The 21,223-nt window shown below is 47.4% G+C and overlaps 7 protein-coding genes across 7 annotated transcripts; 2 read left to right on the forward strand and 5 right to left on the reverse strand.

Moving 5' to 3' along the window:
• Positions 1-32: 32 nt before the first annotated feature.
• Positions 33-4,752, reverse strand: GLAREA_04923 (uncharacterized protein; the record flags this gene model as incomplete). Its single annotated transcript, XM_008087300.1, has 5 exons — positions 33-1,306; positions 1,857-1,878; positions 2,427-2,885; positions 2,941-2,970; positions 3,019-4,752. 5 exons carry the CDS (start codon positions 4,750-4,752, stop codon positions 33-35), a joined length of 3,519 nt encoding a protein of 1,172 aa, XP_008085491.1.
• A 962-nt stretch (positions 4,753-5,714) lies between these two features.
• On the reverse strand, positions 5,715-6,848 carry GLAREA_04924 (Chaperone J-domain-containing protein; the record flags this gene model as incomplete). The annotated part of the gene is made up of 1 exon (XM_008087301.1): positions 5,715-6,848. The coding sequence occupies one exon, from the start codon at positions 6,846-6,848 to the stop codon at positions 5,715-5,717; it is 1,134 nt and encodes a 377-aa protein (XP_008085492.1).
• Positions 6,849-7,718: 870 nt separating this feature from the next.
• On the reverse strand, positions 7,719-9,431 carry GLAREA_04925 (uncharacterized protein; the record flags this gene model as incomplete). Its single annotated transcript, XM_008087302.1, has 1 exon — positions 7,719-9,431. One exon carries the CDS (start codon positions 9,429-9,431, stop codon positions 7,719-7,721), a length of 1,713 nt encoding a protein of 570 aa, XP_008085493.1.
• A 699-nt stretch (positions 9,432-10,130) lies between these two features.
• GLAREA_04926 (uncharacterized protein) lies at positions 10,131-10,819 on the reverse strand (the record flags this gene model as incomplete). Its single annotated transcript, XM_008087303.1, has 2 exons — positions 10,131-10,622; positions 10,685-10,819. The coding sequence occupies 2 exons, from the start codon at positions 10,817-10,819 to the stop codon at positions 10,131-10,133; spliced, it is 627 nt and encodes a 208-aa protein (XP_008085494.1).
• A 979-nt stretch (positions 10,820-11,798) lies between these two features.
• Positions 11,799-13,868, forward strand: GLAREA_04927 (uncharacterized protein; the record flags this gene model as incomplete). The annotated part of the gene is made up of 6 exons (XM_008087304.1): positions 11,799-11,964; positions 12,025-12,035; positions 12,099-12,390; positions 12,505-12,776; positions 12,823-12,938; positions 12,989-13,868. 6 exons carry the CDS (start codon positions 11,799-11,801, stop codon positions 13,866-13,868), a joined length of 1,737 nt encoding a protein of 578 aa, XP_008085495.1.
• Positions 13,869-14,384: 516 nt separating this feature from the next.
• Positions 14,385-16,169, reverse strand: GLAREA_04928 (FAD-binding protein; the record flags this gene model as incomplete). The annotated part of the gene is made up of 4 exons (XM_008087305.1): positions 14,385-14,559; positions 14,613-15,327; positions 15,379-15,923; positions 15,988-16,169. The coding sequence occupies 4 exons, from the start codon at positions 16,167-16,169 to the stop codon at positions 14,385-14,387; spliced, it is 1,617 nt and encodes a 538-aa protein (XP_008085496.1).
• Positions 16,170-17,634: 1,465 nt separating this feature from the next.
• Positions 17,635-21,027, forward strand: GLAREA_04929 (DNA repair protein MutS, III; the record flags this gene model as incomplete). The annotated part of the gene is made up of 1 exon (XM_008087306.1): positions 17,635-21,027. One exon carries the CDS (start codon positions 17,635-17,637, stop codon positions 21,025-21,027), a length of 3,393 nt encoding a protein of 1,130 aa, XP_008085497.1.
• Between the last annotated feature and the right edge of the window lie 196 nt (positions 21,028-21,223).

A 21,223-nucleotide genomic window follows, 5' to 3' on the forward strand; every position in this document is an offset into this window, starting at 1 on the left:
GACTTCGCTCTAAATCCAAGCGCTCTCGAGTCTCATACAGAGAGAAACTCCTCGCTTTCCACAACCTCAAAATCATCAGGAATGTCAAGATTCTGCTCCATCCACCACACCACCTTCAAGAACGCCCTTAACCACTCATATTCTCTGTCATCATAGGCAGCATGCATGGCGACACACCAAGGACATGGACTTGAGTTGGTGAGGTGATGAGAATGGCCGACAGCAAAAGTAGGATTCGACCTTCGCGCATGTTCGAAGGAATTCCACTGAATCCGAGGGATTCTGATGTCCGGATCACGATTATAAACATATCTCAAGCCCTTGACCGCTATTTCGAGATCATCCATGATACTCTGTGGATACACACATGGAGTATCGGCACCATTATCCAACGAAAGTTTATCAAAATCAGCTTCCAGTTGCTTCGCACTAGGAGGATACTTTTCCAGTGCTCCCAAAAAGATTCTCAGATATCGGTCGTATGGTACCAGCTCAATCAGTTCAGCGCCTGCCACGCACTTAGGCCTCCTCCTGTGTGGCGGTATATGCGATTCCGCATATCGCTTTCCCTTCCCGCGCAACAGTCGCACGATATGATCAGCGCTCGAAGGAGGAGTCTGGGAAGGGTCTAAGGGCTTCTTCAAAGCAACTCTTCCCGGCATTTCTGACAAAATATCCGCTGCCATGTTCAATTGGCGACATTTCGCCTTTCCCATGGAGATCCAAGTCTCTTTAATCCATCTCCACCGGGCAGAGAGGATATCCAAATCCATCGACCGACCTTCTTCCTGGTCTGGAAAGGGTTTCGTCGTGTGGGAAAGATAAACCGATTTCTCATACTCGTCTAGCATCGCCGTTTCGTGGATTTGGTCTGCAAGTCTTTTACGTAGGTCCGTGTGCATGTCCGCCTTCCACGCATCGTAATGCTCTCTCAGCAACAGCGGCAATTGAGTGAGTGAATTCGGACCTTGGATCGCTCTCTTTCGGATAACACATATCTCGAGATGAAGTATGTAGAGTTTTGTTGTGTTTGCGAGGTCTTTGATCCATTGTCCGTCATTTGAGTCAGGCTCATAGGGAATCGTGAGCGGCCCAAATTTTGTCGATGTGACGATACAACTATTGAGATATCCGTGATTGTACGATAAAATGTTGAGGACCTTGATGATGTCTACATCTTTCAATATTAGATGAACGATCTCACGAGGTAAATTTGCGAGGTATTTCTGAGGTTTCGAGAGAGCACGCGGCTCGATCCCTTCAAGAATAATTGACGCCATAATTGCAAGACCTTTTTGGAAAGCTACTGATGTCAGTAATGGCTGCTCACCTGAAATAATCTGTCAGTGTTTTGGAAGCGACTTACTTCCTTATAGCCAACCACTGATATAATTCGGTAACCTAACCTATCCACAATATGTCAACGGATCGACCAAACATCAAATTTCTTTTTTATCTTGAGAAGCAATCAGTTAAGTGAGTATTTCTTCTTTCACACGAATAAGTTCCCGTATATGTACTCAATTAACCAAGCCGCATGACTCAGAAGTGAGCCGATGGCGCAGCATCTTCATGCTCAATCCTCGCTTAATACTCCAGCCACCAGACTATATATCACGTAGTGAGACTCCACTCATATATATACTCTACACGTGCATGTGGATGTTGTTCGTAGCAGACTGTCACATTTTTGGATTTATTTATTCCGAGAGATTGAATCCATAGGTACCAACTATTGAGAAAATTCGAGAAAATAAAACTTTCATATCTTGGCCGAATTGTGGATGGGCATCAAAATTCTAGGCGTTGACCATGAAGAAATGAACGAGTGTGAAATTGTATGCAAGCGATTCTACCGTGATGGAGAGACAGACGTAGCTGGTTTCGTAGTCAGTCAATGGGATGAGAAATCATCCAATAAATCTTTCTAAGAGTTCTACAAGCGATTCCTTTTCCCCACAAAAGGTAAGCGTTTATGGTCGAAAGAGAATAGGAGTGAAAATCCTCAATGCCTCGTCCCTTGGGTTTTGCTGGCGTTACATAAAGATGTCAAAACAAATTTCAATAACTGGTCTGCTTAACGATATGAACTGTCAGAACCAGAATCTGATTTGTAGGAAAATCCGCTGTCTACAGACGCCACATTAAGTTCTTATCCCCAGCTACAAACAGTAAAGTATTTCCAGTCACTAGTATCCAAGGTACATCAAATCTCCTTATCATATCAAGTATGGTTCCGTGGTATCTGGTTTGCAACAAATTTACTCGACATTCCACAATAAACCAAAACATTCAAACTACCAAACGCCCTCCCACACCCCCCAAAACCACACCTCAAACCCCCTCCCCGCCCACCAAACCCCAATCCCAAACACTACCCCAAGCAAAAACAGCAGCGTATTAACCCCAACCTGCCCCGTCCTCACCACCTCATCAACCTCCATAAATCCAAACATCCTCCTCACCAAAACCCGCATCTCCCCACTCGGAACCTCCTCCACTCCCCCGCAAATTTGCTCCATACAGGCTAACACCTCATCACCCAACTTCTCTATCTCCTCTGCAACAAACCGTTTCCCTGCTGCCGTGATGACATCGGTAACTAGTTTGCTAGCCGCGCAGAACATAGCGCAGATCTCATGCTCCGCGTCGTCGGCGAAGAGGATGGCTGTGTCGTCCTGTCTTGATATTGGGGACGGGAGGTCGAAACAGGGTGGTTCGGCGAGCGGGACGTCAGCAATAAACGCGTCCCTGAATTTCTCGTCGAAGAGGAGGGCTGAGTCGTCCGTGTCGTCCAAGAGTCCGGCGTTAGTAGCCGAGTTCCACGTTATGAAAGTGTCGGCTGCGAGGAAAAAGGTGGTGTAGGTGTTGAATTTTTGTTCGTGCTAAGTCCGAAGTGTGTTAGAGAGGATTGATAGGGGGAAAGGGGAGGGAGCTTACGGCTAAGGGTGTGGAGGGCACCAAGGGGGTCTGAAAAGTCGGTTAGACGAGTCAGAGACGGGCGTTGCGGAGACGAACCTTTTGGGGGATGGCTATTGGAGGAGTTGTTGCGTTTGGAGATGTGGGCTGGGGTGGGAGAGGGAAGAAGGAGAGTATTTGTGAGATGGAGGGGTCTTCTGTGAGGGAGAGGGGGTCGGGAGATTGGAGGTCTCGTGGATTGATTGGATTTTCGTGGAATTGTATAGGGATATGAGGGGTAATGGCATCGGTGGGTGCTGTGATACCGGTTGTTGATCTGGAGGAATCCGAAGTGGATGTGTGTCTGATTGCTGTGGAAGCTGCACTTCTCGTGGGCTTAGCAGGCGACGAAGAAGCTGGTCTTTCATGACTTGACTCCAAGTGTGGTGTTGCAAGATCAGGCAGAATATCTTCAATCTTTTGCGAGCCATCAAGTGGTGATTTCGCCGTACCCGAGTGTGAAGCAACATGTCGACGATACGTGCCAGATCTTCCATGCGTTTTTGTACTCGGGGACTCAATTGGAGACTCCTCAATCTTAACATACGAGACAAATTTCTTTGGCTTCACCAACGCATCATCGGGCGTCATAGGATTTTCGTTGTCGATGGAGATACGTCGTTTGCCCGAGCTCTTCGAACTCATCATCCCATCGATCGTATCCAATGAAGCTTGTTTCGAATGGCGTCTGGTAGCCACAAACGTCGTCTCCTTAATCCTATCCGGAAATGGTGAGTAAGTAGTCGGAGTCAAATAAGTTGGACTTTTCTCCCCCATGACTTTCGTTCCGATGGCTTTATTTCCCGTATTTGTGAACAAAGGAGGCAGCTCCCCGTGTCGGATATTAGCACTCCTTCTCCTCACACCGGAATCCTCTTTCGAATTCTTCATGTTCTCCTTCTTGTCTTCGATCTCGGTCGCAAAAACCATCTTCCCACTCCCACTGCTCTCGACATCATAACTTTCAGTCAATCCCGCAATTCTCTTTGCAATCATAACTTTCTCTTCCGTCTCCTCCATCATCTTCCCGTCCTCCCTAACCATCTCCTCGACATCAAACCCACGGCCCTCACCAACACCCCAATCCTCATCATCCACTATCGGCGTTCTCTCATGTGCCTCATGCGTTTTCTGCACACGATGCTTGGCGATTTCAGCTTGAACCTTGTGAATTATTGGCTTCTCGCCTCGAGCAATACTTCTAATGAGGGGAAACCGCTCTCGGTCTTGAGGCTTGCCGGATGTAGGCGAGTTCAAAGGGCTTGCCGTGAACGGTTTAGCGGCTGGAGATGAGATGCTTTTGGACCTCGGACGGATTGGGAGAATAGTATCAGTATTCTTGTCCGCTGTGATTTGGTGGAATAGTGGTGTTTCGCCGTGTAAGATGCCATACACAAGTGGAAGATGATGTTTTGTTGGCGTGGAGGGTGGTTTAACTGGTGTCACTTTCTGAGAAGGTTCCGAAGTGGTGGAGTGATCCGAGTCGGTCTGGAGCGGAAATGAATGTTGCTTGAGTGGTGACTTGGCTGGCGATGAAGATTGTTTCTTGGTTGAGGAGGGGGCGTCCAATGAGTGCTGCTTTCTTGGACTTCTCGGCGGAGGAGGCGGAGGTCGATGATGTGAAAACTTGGGGCTGGGTCGAGCATTTACATCTGAGCGAGTCTCCCCAGAAGCCGGTCTCCGAGAGTGTCGTGGCGGGGGTGGTGGAGGAGGAGCATGATGAGTTGGAGAAACAGAAGTGTTGGGCTGCTCCCTCTCGACACCCGCCTTAGTCTTCAATTGATCGTCTGACATTATTTCTGTGGAATTTCAAGGCAGGTATAAGTGATGTAAGTGTACTTATTGCTACAGTCTTGACTTTTCGCATTTCTTTACCATGAAATTGAGTTTTTGAAACAAAGAAAATTTCGACATTCTGAAAACGGTAAAGGACATTCTTCACACTCACCTGCGTAAAATTTGGTTGCAACTCTTTGTTCCCACGTTCAAATCAGTGCACACGATGGAATAGGGAAAATGATTGAGGATATTAAAGCCACATCGAAGCCAATCACGTGATTATTTATATACTGCCACTTTTTGGCCTCCATCAAATTTAGTAATGCGAGCAACATTTCTTTGCTAAACCGCGCTGGAGATTCCTTACGATTTTGAGATGGCAAGTCCTATCGAATGTTCGAGTGATGCGTTCATCATTGTGCAGGAAGACTAAGCATCGTGACTCTGCCAACCAAGTCTCCTTGCTAACTTAAGCCAGTAGTATTCCAGTCGTGTTCGCCCCTGAAGAAATCCTTTGGTTCAAGATATGAAGTCTCGTAAAACTTTTTTTAGTCGCAGCTTCTGTATTTTGAGACTGCTCCACCAGATTGACCGTGATGGTTCAAGGTATTGCTCTTTGTTTTTGGTTGCACAACTTGGGACTTGAGTACGCCCAAAAGTTCCGCGCATATGATCCGCCAGAAGAGATAGAGCTTGAGAGCTTGAATTTCGGGCAGTGTCTTGTTCTGATTTCGAAACTTTTTCCAGTGTTGTGCCTATCGACGAGATGCTATCGTGCACACCTTTCGTGAGTGGAAGACCCGATCCTCGTTGGACACCGTTCACAGGAATTGAATTCACAATTTCTTCGCAACCAGAAGTGTCAATTCGTATCTAGTAATGACAACTCTTTTCGAGTACATTTATTGTACGATGACCGTTCCATGTTATTCCTTGCCCACCGTAATGATGCATCCAGTGCTTGTAAGTCCAGGCCCTCAAACATCCAGATTGAAAAAGCACTCTTCATCCCCATCCACCGAACTCATAATCCATTCATCATACTGCCTCAACAGCCACAAATCGCGGTGGCATTCATTGCAAACCACCACCCCGCAAGTCGGGCACCTTGCCGGTCCACATTCGGGAATGACATGAAAATCCAACTTATCACACCTCGAACACTTCAGTTCGCCCGTCATACGCTCCCACTCAAGCTGACTATGCCAAGGCCCTTCCGACAAATCCACAGAAGGACTAGAAAAATTTCGAGGACTACCAATTTTGGCGAGTGATTCCCATCGATTGATCGCGCGAAGACGTGGATCGACGTCAATCAGCAACGAGGCTGATAGATCTCGTGGTCCAAGGATTTGCAATGCTTCTTGGACATGAAGCTGTTGCGAGTCGATTTCCTGGTATTCAAAAGTGCGTTGATTCTCTTCTAACTGGAGGAGGAGTTGGTCGCGTTGAATTTTCACGTCGGATAGCTCGTGGGATAATCTAGCCATGAACTTTTCTCTCGCGGAGACCAGCTTGGAGATGATGAGGGCTGAATCTTCCACGACTGTACCTGTCGATTTTGATAATTCGACTGCCTTTTGAAATTGGATTATGGCTTCGCAGTTGCCCATATTGGAAAGAACATTGAACTGCGACTCCCGCAATGCAATTGAGTCGCGACAAGCCAACACTAGAGGGACTAATCGCTTTCTTGTGCTGGCCCAAGTCTCCAACCGCGATAAATACTCTTGCTTTACGAGTTCTTTCCATGCTCGACTTTTTTCACGACGCAGTAATCGATCATTGTGAAGACCATCCTCTCCTGCATAAGACCAATTTTTAGGCTCAGGATTTGCATCCTCTCGACTTTTCCAGGATCTCAAAAATTCATCATAATTCTGTTCGCTACTGCGGTTTGAAGACCATCCAAATCCTCCATCGTAATTCGCTCTCTTCTCTTCATCCTGCAACACTTCCCAAGCTCTCACAATGCGTTGAAACTCTGACGTCGCATTTGAATTCTTATTTTTGTCCGGATGAAAACGCAGTGCAAGTCTCCTGTATGACTCTCTGATGATGGAAATAGACGCTGTTCGTGGAACTCCCAAGACGGCGTAATGATCTTCCATGGAGTCAGCGAGACGTTGGTCTATTGTTGAGGTCAGATCTGGCCGGGATAACAATCATAGTTGAATATTTCGTTGTAGTTGTGAATTTTGCGATGTAAGAAAGAAGGAATATGGTATTTTTGGCCACAAGAGTGCGAGGTCGAAGATGTCGTTTTCGTTGTGGTACTGCATGAATTGTCGTTGTTGGGTATGGCGTTGGTTGAGGCTATCTGTAAAGCCACCAGGGCGATCGCCCGCCATTGATGGGCCCACATCCCCCTCAGCCCTGCCGAGGTCGCTCTCAACTAGCCAATAACACCACGCCCAGCATCACCGGATATTGTTCTGGACCATGGTTGGAATAGCTGTCAACCTTTGACAGCGGATAAGCCATGGATTGGCGGATAAGCTGCATGAGCCGAGGCCATTTAATGGTTTAGTAATACTCAACACTCTCCGTCAATCTGAATGTGAGATACCCTAAATCAGCAAGGAGGTAACACATAGGTTTCAACGTTGCAAGCGGTGATTCCCAATCACTTCGGACGATGTAGGATAGTAGTGTTCCCCTCACAAAATACTAACAAACTGTTTGTTGCACGGTTTAAGGTGCAAATCTGAAGAGTGGCGAATAAGCGACAAAAGTATGAGATCGACCGCAATCGAACAGCTGAACCAAACTCCAAGCGAAAAGGTACGCCATAGTAGTGAAGGCGATGCCGTTGGTGTGTTTTAGCCATACTGCCCCATTCTCTTAGGGGAGGTAACCTTCGGCCCTACTGGCCCGAAAGAAACTACAGCGTCAATTACTGAAATAGGTTAGACTCCAAACCATAAAAAAACAAGCATCTATTGTCGTAGATGATGCGGCTTCAAAGAGTCATTCCAAGCTCAAAATAATGCCAACCCGCTCTCCCACCAATGATTGCCGGAATACCATCCGGATCCCATTTCTGACCAAGCCCACCAGCTATCTCCCTCAACGCCAAAGCCTAACCCCCTCAGAGGACTGATAGGAAGGGGTTCAACGAGCCATACTCCGCCCCTAGCGAAATCATCTGCCAGTAACCAGCCAGTGCTTAGGAGCCAGGTCATGACAAATGCGAAGTTGCCCGTCCGCCTCATAGTCTTCGGCAGAGATGCAATTGAGGACTTAAAAACTCCACAAAAGGTAGTCTGAAGGGAGATGCCTAGTGCTTGCATCATGAAGAACAACATGCTATTCAGTGGCTTTGTATGAGCGATCTGCGAAACAGAGCCTGCAGAGTGAAGCAAGCCAGATATGCCAAAGGCAAAGAGACCACCGACAAGTTTAGCATATTTCGAGTGTGCTGATACATAGTTATTGCGAATAAAGAATTGGGTGGGAGCGGAAAAGCAAAAGCGAAACGTTTGATGCCACCATCTGCCCCAAAGACCGGCTAGGCCTTTATCAAGAATGTTTGAAAAGGAGCCCCAAGAGGTAGCATAGTACCATGGGTCGGCCCGTTGCCCTAGGACACGAGGCCCTAAGAAGAGACAAAATCCGAGAGGAGCCTGCTGGAAAGCCATCTCGATTAGAATGACAATACCTGCACCACTGAGAGTCTCCCTGAAAAGCAGCAGCGATACTGGAGATAGACTCGCAAGGTAAGGCGGCAAGGCATACGTAGTAGGGCCAAAAAGAAAGTAAGGGTCTTTCATCATAAGAACCTTGATGAAATCGGCGATAAAATAGTATGCAATGAATCTAGGAACATAGAAGCGGAATACTTCTTCCCGTGTGTCGAATCGTCGGACACCGGTGGTGGAGATTGCTGTACGCGCCGATTCCTTGTCGAACTCACCAACTTGCTCAGTGATAGAAATTGGAGGGGATGGAAGAGTTGGAATAGCCCAATTCCAGCCTGGTCCTCGAAAGTTGACCAATAAATCGGTCGCCCAGTTCAGTCGTTCACCAAAAGTATCGGGATACGTCTGCCAGAAATACTCTTTGCTGGACACAACGGTGTTCTCGTATACTTCACCCTTTACTTCTGGATCTGAGTGTCCATTCTGACGGTGGAGCTTTTTACTTCGATGCTTGATTGTTGATATCCCGTTTGCTTGGTTGCCAGCGGCTACGTTTGATGATATTTCATGCCCTACGCCGTCCGCCTCAGATGCAAAATCTGCATTCGAAATATTCTGCTCCTCTGATTCCTTCTTCTCAGTCGCTGGCGCTCGTATAATTCTCTTCTCCACACGCTTCGCCTCAAACTGTGGTCGACAGAACACCAGCCATACGCAGCCCATCACCCACGACCAAGCCGACACCAAACTGGCAACCAAAGCCACACCAGCACTCTGACTACTCGTCTCCCACGCGGTCTTCCATGAATGCCACGTTATTATAGCCAAAACTACCCATCGTGCCTTATATAGCCATGGTCGCGTGGTATGCGGAATCGAGAGGTATGCGAGGAGCAGAAACATGCCACCGAGGTGATAGTGAGGAACGAGCGGTCGCACAGAACCCTCCTTGACGCGATCGTGGAAGTATTTGATATATGCAGCGCGCACATCGTAGTATAGTGGCGGAGCGCCCGTCGACGAGAGATGAGGAAAGAGTTGCGCGGAAGGCATGGTTGGCGAGGCGTTAGCTAGGGTTTGAGAAGAAGACTCCTTCAGAAGATCACGGATTCGAACGACGAAGATAGATTCCACAAACGAAATCGCTTTGGGTGTCCATTGCGTGGCAGATTTGTACGAGCGGAGCCGTTCGAGTGGCGGGCGAAATGTATGACAATATCACTAGCAAAGTGAGACAGTCGCTGGACAGCTGGAGAAATGCTACAAACAGCAAACCCCGTAGGCGAAGCGCTAGACCTAGTGACGTCAACATTTAGTTTCGTTGTTTTTGCTAATTCCAAAACGCACTCACTTTAAACTTCATCATTTCAACAATATTGTATAAATGTTACAAAAGGTTTTGTGTTTCTGTGCAGCGTACACTTTGTTGACAATTGCAGCTGTCAGTGTACCGCTCGTCAAAGTCAGTCACTTAGGCTTCTATCCTTGTCCGCCCTGCATCTGCACGGTAGATCATGATTTACAATGCGTTTTAATTTTGATTGATGTTTTGTTTTCATTTCATCATTACATTATGTTCTCTCTATTTTACTGGGAACAGCATCTGCAAGCGTGGCACAAGTGAGTCCACGCGTAGAATGCTCCTTTACTCCCTCCAACATGAACACCAGACTCCCGCTAAATCCAAGATACCAGCTAAACACAAAAGCCATAAAATGGATGGTAGTACACCCGATCAAACCAAATGTTGCTTCACAGATAGCGTCCTCCTTGCATGCCAGGTGCGAGTACTCTTTCCAGCAGTCCCTTCAGCCTCAATCGTTCCGTCTCACTCGCGAGGAGCTGCTTCCTCAGATCTTCCACAAGTTTCTTCGTTCGTTCTCTGAAAGCCATTTGACTAGCTCTATTTTGTTGTCTGCGTCGTTCGATCGCTGATGGCGAAGCTGGTGCTTTAGGTCTTGAACCCTTCGAGTTTGCTCTTCTTTTTGAACCCTTTGTGGGTGTGGGTTCTGGATTTGAGGTCACATTGATGACGTTACTTTCTTGTTTGATTTTCGTATTTGTATTTTCTGGTTCGTAGAATGCGGGTATTGAGTACAGATTATCTGGCAGCGGAGGGCTTTGCTCTTTCATTGACGGGGAGTCATATGTGGGATTCGAATAGAAGTCATCAAATGACATTTCCATCGAGGAAGCAGGCGAGAGAGATGGACTTGAATGATATGTTGAAGTCAACGTTTCAAACTGCCAAACCGTCAGCCTGTTGCGCTTTACTTCTTTTACCTCATGTTAAGTTGGTCACTTACAGGAAATGTCTCAGCAGATAGGATGGGTTTGAAAGACTCCCCGCTGTTAACAAAAGTTGTTTCATTTTCATAAAGCGAGAAATCTGTCCACTGTCCGACTGTCCCATATGATTGCATGATTGGCGTAGAGTCCATTTGTTCTGGACTGAAGTTTGCTCCTTGGAAGTCCATCGACAACTATAGCTTGGCAGTCAATGTTGCAGGAAAAATTAAACTTCAACTAAATAAGACCTTGTCTGATGAATGTTAGAGGTTCTGAATAATTGAGACTAGTAGAAGCAGAAGTGCCTTCACAATGGAAATAATACAACCTTTATCATTGCGATCTCGTCTTGAACTTTCCGAACAACTCCGAGGATGTTGACACGGTCAAACGCCGGTGAGTATTTTCAGCCTCCACTCGCCAAAAATGGACAAATTCAGGGCCTACCAAACGTCATAATCACTTTATCTGCAGTCAGAATGCATCTTGTGGCCGCCATCGGTGCGCCCTTAAAGCGATATCCGTATTCCGTCCCCCGACATCTGGGGAAGAGTGCTTCCATACGGCTCGCATGGCTCGCTAAACCCATCTTCCACGAATCTTTCGTAAGCACTACGAAGTAATCACGCAGCTCGGCTTCCGCGGCTTTATGCCATATCCGATCGGAGTTGAATAGGCTAACACACTCCTCTTCGAAATAAGTACCGGATGTAGAGAGTGCTGATTGCATGGAAGCAAGAGAGCTTGGAGGTTTTCCGTTGTCGGGACTCCGGTGCGCCTTGGAAATATGGCTTTCAAGACATCGGGGTCAACTTTTAAGGTAACAATCCCATCGGGATTTAACCGTCGTGGATTACAAAGCCAGGTACAGCGGTCGGAAGATCAACCTGTACATGCGCTGTCAGCAATAATCAACCTATCACAACTTCTGATGTATTTCGAGTTCGAAAAAGTGGTCAAGGCTTCTGTGAGCATGCATAGACACCGCTTATTCTCCAGAAATGGCAATCAAGACGATGTTGTGACCAACGAAGATATCATAGGCAATTCTTTACAGCAATTTTTTGACAACCCGGTACGTCGGTAATTTCTTGGATTCCCCCACCGAGTACAGGAGCACGAACAACACCGATGAATTCGGCCAATGCCCAGCCACAAGATGATATCACGGAGAATATCAATGAAGAGTCTCACGGGGAGCGCCGCAAACTTTCAGTCCCCAGAAAATCGAAACCTAGACAACATCGCAAAGGGGAGAACAACTGTCAGTGGACAGAAGTTGTCCAAAATTTGAATTGTACGAGTTAACCCCCACAGAATCGATTTAGAATTCGTGGTTACTGACAAGTGAATAAAGCTCCGCGTCAGGTAAGAAGCTCAGACTGCTAAGATCCCCACTGGCATTGATCTGTGTGGTATTGACGCTCGAAGGATCTACAATTTATCCCGGAGTCCGGTACGCGTCGTCCAGAAGGTTCAATCCGTAACCTTATACGGTCCCACGCGCGACGAAAGCAAGTAAGAACAGAAGCTTCTCGTCCTGTCAAACAGAAACAGCAAAATGAGCCGGGAGAGGTTTCATATGAGACTGAACCACCCACAACGAGAATTCTCAAAATCTTAGAGAGTATTCAAAGGCTCCCATTAGGTTCTGAGCCATTTGACCCTTTCAATACAACAGCTGCTCGACTGAAAAATCAAACACATGCACTTGTCTTCTACTGTAAGTTCCCTGAAACGACCCTTCAGCCTATTACTAGCTCGGTACCTACCACTTCCAAGCTCTTGTATTTACTACTAGTATCGGTCTAGCGCTAATCGAGACTCTATCTGATAGACGATCAAGTATTTCGTCACACCTATACAGCATTGCAGCCGAGAGACCAATGGCTTCCAACTGCATTTCAGGATCCAGTTCTTATGCAGGCTACACTTTTCATTGCAGCTATGAGCCGGTCGGTCATTCGCGGAGAGCTGTTCATCTCTGATAAAATCACTTTCTATTATAAGACTCAAACCATAGCTTTGTTAAATCAGCGTCTTTCCGAGTCTAGTGGACCTGTGTCTGATGCTACACTCATGGCTGTGGGATGTCTAATCTCACTTGAGGTATGTTTTAGTACTATCATAAGCGGGTCGAGCTCACAGTCTCTAGAGTTTGAGTGCGACACCTGCAGCAGCCAGAATGCATCTCGTAGGACTTGAGGCTATGATCGATACCCGAGGGGGCATCCAAAACCTGACTGGCTTTCCTCGAATTCTCTCTATCTGGTAAGAATGACCTTGAGGTAGTGATTGATTGTTGCTAAACGACTGCACAGGATTGACAACATAACTTCCATAGTATTGAACGAAATGCCTCGTTTTGATTTTGACATCTGGAGTGCCATTCCTCCAGTCATTCAGCGCCCGGAACACAACTCAACAGCCATCCGTTACAAGAACAAGCTGAAAAACTTGACAAATTTAACGGTACTTTCAGAGGAGATGATTGATACTTATTGGACTATTCGGACCGTTTCCCTGATCAAGGAAGCTGTCACGGTGGGCAATCTAGACCGACAGATTCACGAATCTTACAGTGATGTTTTGAATTATCTCGAACGAAAGACTTTGCTCATCACCCTTTCGGAGAACTATTCTGAGAAGGATTTCTCTACAGCGATATTGTACCTCTTTTCAAATGCGCTGACCTTGCATATCATCATGTTTCTCCGAGATCAAACATGCGGTGTACCCATTCTTCTCCTAGTCTGTACACGAATTCGCAATTGCCTAGAAAGACTCGACATCCGAACTCTTGAATTCCAATATCCAGAGATGATGCTCTGGATTCTGATGATTGGTGGGCTTGCCACGTCCAAGACTGCCGATCGGCAATGGTTTGCCAAACATCTGGCTGATGCATGCGACGCATCCGGGCTCAAAGGCGGAGACGAGCTTGCTGTTGCGTTGAGAGACTTGCTTTGGCTTGAGCTGTACCGAACACCTGTGTTTTCCAGCTTTTGGCACGAGGTGGCGAGAGCGCAGGGGGTGGAGAGCGGCTACAAGACTACGAAGTTGAGGGATAGTATTGAGATGTGTTTGTTTAATTATCAGGACAGCGATAAGTTTGAAAATTTGGAGCCAAGTACGGATGTAACGCTCAGCTCAAGTCCTAACCATAGCAATGAACCTCATGGGTCATGTGCTCCGACATGATTCAATTATGTCGAGAACGTGTCAGCACGCTAGATCATGCATTTGAGGCAAGGAGCGGGTTACCATCCAAATCTCGAGGTTCGAACCTTCGAGTGTACCATCACACAGAGTCACGAGGAGCAGTTCTCACAGGATGACATAATAGACATTAGGTATCGCATATCACCACTCAAAAACTCATTATCCTTTACTCAACTCAATTCTTCAATGTCATGTCGGATACATATCTGAAGCGGTACAGATCAAACGCCATTCCCGACTTAATGACACCGAGCCTAATTATGCGACGAAACTACGTTCCTCAGACAAATTGGGAAGGCTTATTTGGACTACAGGTGGCCATAATCGAGTCGCTAGTTTTAGCGAGAATTGTTGGGCGGGTGGCGCACATTATTGAAACTTCCGCCAACTCACGGAGAGTACAGGCTACGCACCATGTCCTAGACCAAACTTCGGCAACACTGCGCAAAATATGTAAAAAGTGATTATATGTTCACTTCTATGGATCCCGAACTATCAACAAGACACTCCTTTAGGAACCGATGGCGGAATGGCCAAAGGGTTCGTAAACACATTCGTCGGGTCATAAGCCCTCTTGACACGAACCAGTCGGCAGACATTGTCACCAAAGTACGATTTGAACGGGTTTGAAGAGATCTTCGAGTCTGCATATCCAGTGTATGAAGCGGCTCTGTATCGATCATTAGCAATTTGCACGGTCGATCAAGAAGGAGGAATACATACCCAAGTTGCGGTCTCAAATACCCCTCCAAATCATTCATCCACTTCGTCCTGGTGGCCTCAATAGCAGCATCATCACTCCCTCTGACCGTGAACTCCATATGCGCATACGCCTTCTGCCTCCACGCAAACGCCGTATCCTGCGAAGCAGTCCCGGAGATATTCCAGGCGTGCCATTCAGCGGTGATACCACTATCGGTGTCAATCGACTGGATGCGCTTCACCACCTCTTTGATCGCCGCTGCTTTCATGAGGTTGTCTTTTTGGATGATGAAGGACTTGCTTTTGCGCTTCAGACGATTCCACGCTGGTGCCGTCCAGACAGTTGGCGCGGAGGTCGTTTCGTTGTATTGGTATTGTGGGAAGCCTGGGATTGGTGTAAATGGATCGGGAGCTGCGTTCAAGGCGAATGTGATGAATGGGGAGGTGGGCTGACATTCGAAGATTCCGCCTTGGACTCCGAAGACGCGGGAGGCGTCGGTGTTGCAGTTTCCTGAAACGATTGACTGGTTCAAGTTTTTTGGGGAGATGCTTTGGAATCCGGAGGAATCAATCAGGGTCTGCAGTTGTGCTTGGGTTTTCCCGAGATACCATCCAGTCACCTCGACTTGATCTTTATAAATGAAAATCGACGATGTGAAAGCTGGATCGGCTTTTGGAGCCCACTCCAAGAACTTCTTCGCAATCTGATACGCCGTATCATCTTTGTAATTCTTCCCTACGCACCATCCATTAGCATCGCCCTGATGATCAACTCGGCAGTACTCACAATTCAAATACAACATCGCCGAATTCGGCAACGGTGTCAACACCAATGTAAACTCCAGCGCAACGGCATAAGTCCCGCCACCACCCCCCAACATCGCCCAAAACAAATCCGAATGACTGTCCTTACTCGCAGTAACGACCTCACCACTCGCCAACACCGCTTTAATACTGCGTACCCGCTCCACCGCCATTCCCATGGATCGCATCTGCATATTAAAACCCCCAGCAGCGATATACCCGGCCACGCCCACAGTCGGACATATCCCGCCCGTCCAGGTGGTGTTGTATGCGTCCAAGGCGACGTAGAGACCTCCGAGACGGGTTCCGGCGCCTACAACTGCGGTTTTGCGGTCTGAGGAGACGGATACGGAGTTCAAGTGCGCAATGTCGATTACGAGGGTGCCATTGAGGGACGAGTATGCTTCGAAGTGGTGGCCGCCGGCGCGGATGGTGGGTTTGACGCGAGATCTGGTAGCACAGTTGAGAAGGGCGGGGACTTCGGCGGTGGTAAAGGCATAGGCTATTGCTATTGGGTAGTTCTCGTCACTGATGAGGTTAATTTTACTTCTTATTTTTGTTGTTTTGAAGGGTATTGAAAATGAGGACTTACTTTATCTTCTCCCCCGTCCTGGCATCCGTATACAACTCATTTGCCGGCGTAATAAGTCTTTTCGACGCATCCCCCGTCGAAGCAAAGACTTTATTTATACATGTAAATAGATCTGGGATTGCGGCTGTTGCTTGCGCTGTTATCAGGCCTGCTAAGTAGCAGACGATGATAAGGAGCCTCATTTAAGCGAGGATAAAGGGGGCACAACAGAACGACCTCCGTAGATGTGCGCGAATTTGATGCAGAGTAACCAACTTATCTCAGAACTTATAAAGCAATTATGCAGTGCGATTAGATTCATTTTATATAGACTGCATCTCGGGGAGCGACATATCTCGGGTTCCGAACCGGAATGTTGAACCCGGGTTGTCTCAGCCGCAGAATGACTTGGATCTGCAAGTTGGTGCTGGAATTATGAATTTTGATAGTTTGGGTTCTATTTCTAGGAGACTAGTATGTAAGATTCCGCGTGGAAAATGCAGGAACGACGTGCTAGAAACGTGGGCCCGGGGATTGCAAGTGGAGAGGCGGCTCGGTAAGGTTCAGCTATGTGGTCTACGTTTAGTGACACCACATACCTTCTACCCGGATTTTAATAATTCGTGCTTAAGAACAATAGAGTTCTGTTGGAAACCCGGTTTGTGGAACCACGCTTGAATACTCCCGATGTTCATTCGCAAGTGTATACCCGTGACTAAAATGCCTTTAAAGTAAGCTCGAGACAATGTGGTGGAATAACAGCAGTCAAAGATCAGTGTACTTGCCCTTCATCTTTTTCTCACTAACAATAATGTCCAAGCCGTCCACTCAGTTTTATTCATTCCACATACTATCTGAATTTTCCCTCAAGAAGATCCTGTGGACGGCAATCTACTCTGCATGAACCGTGAAAACGATTGCGTGTCTGTTTTGATGTAATTGTGCCCAAACCTTCCATCCACTTCATCACATCACCCTCATGCCATTATAAGACCGGACTCAGCGATATTTCAAGACGAATCTAGCCCGCAACTTGTTATGTACAAAACAAGCGGACTGTGATAGAAAACGAGTTTTGTCTTGTAAGCATAAGATGAGTAGCAGCTGTGCGATCGAACAGCAGTATAGCAATTCTTGAAATGAAAATGAAAATGGAATCTTCAAGTGTTCGTAGGTGAACTCCATATTTTGCAGCGATCTGCTCAAGCTTCCGCCGTGAGCCTACACTTGTTAACTTTGGACTCAACCATTTCATTTAAGCTTTGAGGTCTTGCCGAAATGTCCACTCTCTGACTTGGAACGCCTTGAATCCGGTAGCAACTCAATGAAAACTATTCTATATGCTCCCACCATACCAGCTTTTAATGGGTGGTGCTACTTCGTTTTCAACGTCCATACTCGGTCTCGGGAGTAAGGAACATTGGTCTCATATTGGCTGGAGCAAATGTGATAATGCAAAATTCTGAGGAATTAAGAGTTTCTAACGTCAACATAATTGTCGGAACTTATGTTCTATTGTCAAGTTGATTAACGACGGTCGTCTCTCACTCTGAGTTTTGACAATGACGTAATCACGTGATGACGATCGCGATACGCGTCCGTCGTCGCGTCTCCCACCGATGGTTAAACTACCCCAGAGATCAAATGTAAACTCAATGAGCTTCAAACATGAAGAAATCAGCTCCGTCTCAGAAGAAGCAACAGTCAATTTCCAATTTCTTTACTCAGAGAACTGTGAACGGGCGTGGCAATTCGCAAGCATCCCAGGCGCCGCCACCTGCGCCGGCCAAATCCAACGAGAAGGAAAACATCTACGACGCCGAAACAGACGAGGAGGCAGAAACGGCTTCAACATCTATCAACAATGGCTCTTCCAAACGCGCCTTAACAGAGGAATCGCAGGAACCACCAAGTAAACGAGCGAAGACGGTGGACGATGAGGAAGTCAGTTCATTCTTCCCTGGAGTTGCGTCCGGGAAATCAATCACCAAAAGGACCAAACTCTCTCCGCGAACCTCCAAATATGTGTACAAAGATCCTTCGTCATCTGCGACAAACGAACCGCCGCAAGATGAAGAGGTAGATGACGCCGAAACCAAAGCTAGAAAGGAGGAGCTACATAAGAAGTTTGTGAAGAAATTGGGTCATCCGGACAGTATCGCGAGAATTAAGAAGAGGAATTGGGAAATTAGCGAAGAGACTGAAGCTCTAGATGAGGGAGACGGGGAGGATGAGGATGAAGAACCAGCGCCGGCAAAGACGAAGAAGAAGGGAGCTAAGACCGGGAAATTGACGCCCATGGAGATTCAATTCCTTGATATCAAACGGAAACATATGGATACACTTTTGATTGTGGAAGTGGGTTACAAGTTCAAATTCTTTGGCGAAGATGCTCGGAATGCTGCAAAGGAGCTGAGTATCGTGTGTATACCTGGAAAGTTCAGGTTCGATGAGCACCCCTCGGAGGCGCATCTTGATCGATTTGCTTCAGCTAGTATTCCAACCCACAGGTTACCTGTTCATGCAAAAAGACTTGTGTCAGCCGGATATAAGGTTGGAGTTGTTCGGCAAATCGAGACAGCGGCGTTGAAAAAGGCGGGCGATAACCGGAATACGCCATTCGTTAGAAAGCTCACAAACGTCTGGACCAAAGGTACTTATATTGAGGATATTGATGGTCTGGAACAGCCGGCAGACGCTCCATCTGGTGGCGCTCCGTCGACAGGCTACCTGTTATGTATCACAGAGTCCAAGGCGAAGGGTTGGGGAACAGACGAAAAGGTTGATGTGGGTATTCTTGCCGTCCAGCCAAATACCGGGAATATCATTTACGACACGTTTGAGGATGGCTTTATGAGGGGCGAGATTGAGACACGCTTACTTCATATTGCACCATGCGAATTTCTCATCGTCGGAGAGCTCACCAAAGCATCTGATAAACTAATACAGCATCTTTCTGGCGGAAATACAAATCTGTTTGGAGATCGAATTCGAATAGAGCGTATGCCAAGAAAGAAGACTATGGCGGCAGAAGCCCACTCTCATGTAACCCAGTTTTACGCGGACAAGCTGAAGAACTCTCAGAGTACAGGCAATGTACGAGAACAAACACTGCTCGACAAAGTCTTGAAGTTGCCAGAAGAAGTCACTATCTGCTTGTCAGCCATGATAACCCATATGACAGAATATGGACTTGAGCATGTTTTCGATTTGACAAAGTACTTCCAATCGTTCAGTGCTCGCTCACATATGCTGTTGAATGGAAATACTCTTACTAGCTTGGAGATTTACCACAATCAAACTGACTATACCGAGAAAGGTAGTCTGTTCTGGACGTTGGACAAAACCCAAACACGCTTTGGGCAAAGGCTGCTGCGAAATTGGGTGGGCAGGCCACTGCTCGATAAAGAACGACTCGAAGAGAGAGTGTCCGCCGTTGAAGAGCTGCTGGACGGATCACAGACACCAAAAGTCGATCGTCTTCGCTCTCTTCTTCGAAACACCAAGATCGATCTTGAACGAAGTTTAATCAGAATCTACTATGGAAAATGCACGAGACCAGAACTACTAACAGCCCTCCAAACCCTCCAAAAGATATCTACCGAATTCATGACCGTCAAAACACCATCCGACGCAGGTTTCAAATCCTCTCTTATCAACACAGCAATAGCATCCCTCCCATCTATAAACGAAACAATCATTTTTATCCTCGACAAACTCAACGCCGAAGCCGCCCGTAAAGACGACAAGTACGCCTTCTTCCGCGAAGAGTTCGAGACCGACGAGATAGGTAATCACAAAATGGGCATCGCCGCCGTCGAACACGACCTCGACACCCATCGCGCCATCGCAGCCTCCAAGATCAAAAAGCCCAAACCAGTCGACTACGTCTCGGTCGCCGGCATCGAATACCTCATCGAAGTCTCCAACACCGACCTCAAAAACGTGCCCGCCTCCTGGGCCAAGATCTCCGGCACGAAGAAACTCTCCCGCTTCCACACCCCCGAAGTAATCACCATGCTCCGCGAACGCGACCAACACAAAGAATCCCTCAGCGCCGCCTGTGACAGCGCCTTCGCGGCCCTCCTCGCAGAAATAAGCACCCACTACGCCCCCATCCGCGACACCATCACCTCCCTCGCCCTGCTGGACTGTCTTCTCTCCCTCGCAACCACCGCCGCTCTCCCAGGCTACTGCAAACCGACCTTCACAAACACCACGCAGATCGACGTCGTCGACGGCCGCCACCCCATGGTCGAGCAACTACTGCCAACATCCTACATCCCGAACTCCACATCCCTCTCTACCGCCGAAACCCGCGCACTGCTCATCACAGGCCCAAACATGGGCGGCAAATCCTCCTACGTCCGCCAGGTCGCCCTAATCCAAATCCTCGCCCAAATCGGCTCCTACGTGCCGGCAACCTCCGCTACCTTAGGGTTGTTGGACGGGATATACACGCGCATGGGCGCCTTCGATTCAATCTTCACCGCGCAATCGACCTTCATGGTCGAGTTATCCGAGACCGCGTCAATACTCAAAGCAGCGACGAGTCGGTCATTGGTGATATTAGATGAGTTAGGACGGGGGACGAGCACACATGATGGCGTGGCGATCGCGAGTGCGGTGTTGGATTATGTGGTTAGGGAGACGAAGTGTTTGTGTTTGTTTATCACGCATTATCAGACGCTTGCTGCGGTGGCCAAGGGATTTGAGGAGAATGGGGAGTTGAAGAATGTGCATATGAAATTTACGGCGGAGAGGAAAGGTGCGAATGTTATTAGAGATGTAACAAATGGTGACACTGATGATGGAGATGAGGAGATAACGTTCTTGTATGAAGTTGGAGAAGGTGTTGCACATCGTTCATATGGACTGAACGTGGCGAGACTGGCGAAAATTCCTAAACCAGTACTGGACACTGCTGCACTCAAGTCACATGAGTTGGAGATGGAGGTCAGGCAAAAGAAGCTGTCGGGTTTATCAAAGATGATTGGTAATGTATTAGAGAATGACGCCGACCATCTGGATCAATTGATCCTTGGTATAGAGCAACTATGATAAGTGTAATAAATCTAATTAGAGCAGTGTTAAGCATATAGCCATCCTAGCCTATAATCATGTCTCGTGATATCCCCGCCCTCGTGAAATGTTCGTAAGTCGTAAGTAAAGCGAAGCAAAGAGGATAAGATGAGCAAGCGCAAGTTAATAAAATGATGGAACGCCCGGCTGATTCCCCCTTGAACACCGTATGTCA

This window comes from Glarea lozoyensis (genome assembly GCF_000409485.1).
Source record: "Glarea lozoyensis ATCC 20868 chromosome Unknown GLAREA5, whole genome shotgun sequence".
Lineage (NCBI taxonomy): Eukaryota > Fungi > Ascomycota > Leotiomycetes > Helotiales > Helotiaceae > Glarea > Glarea lozoyensis.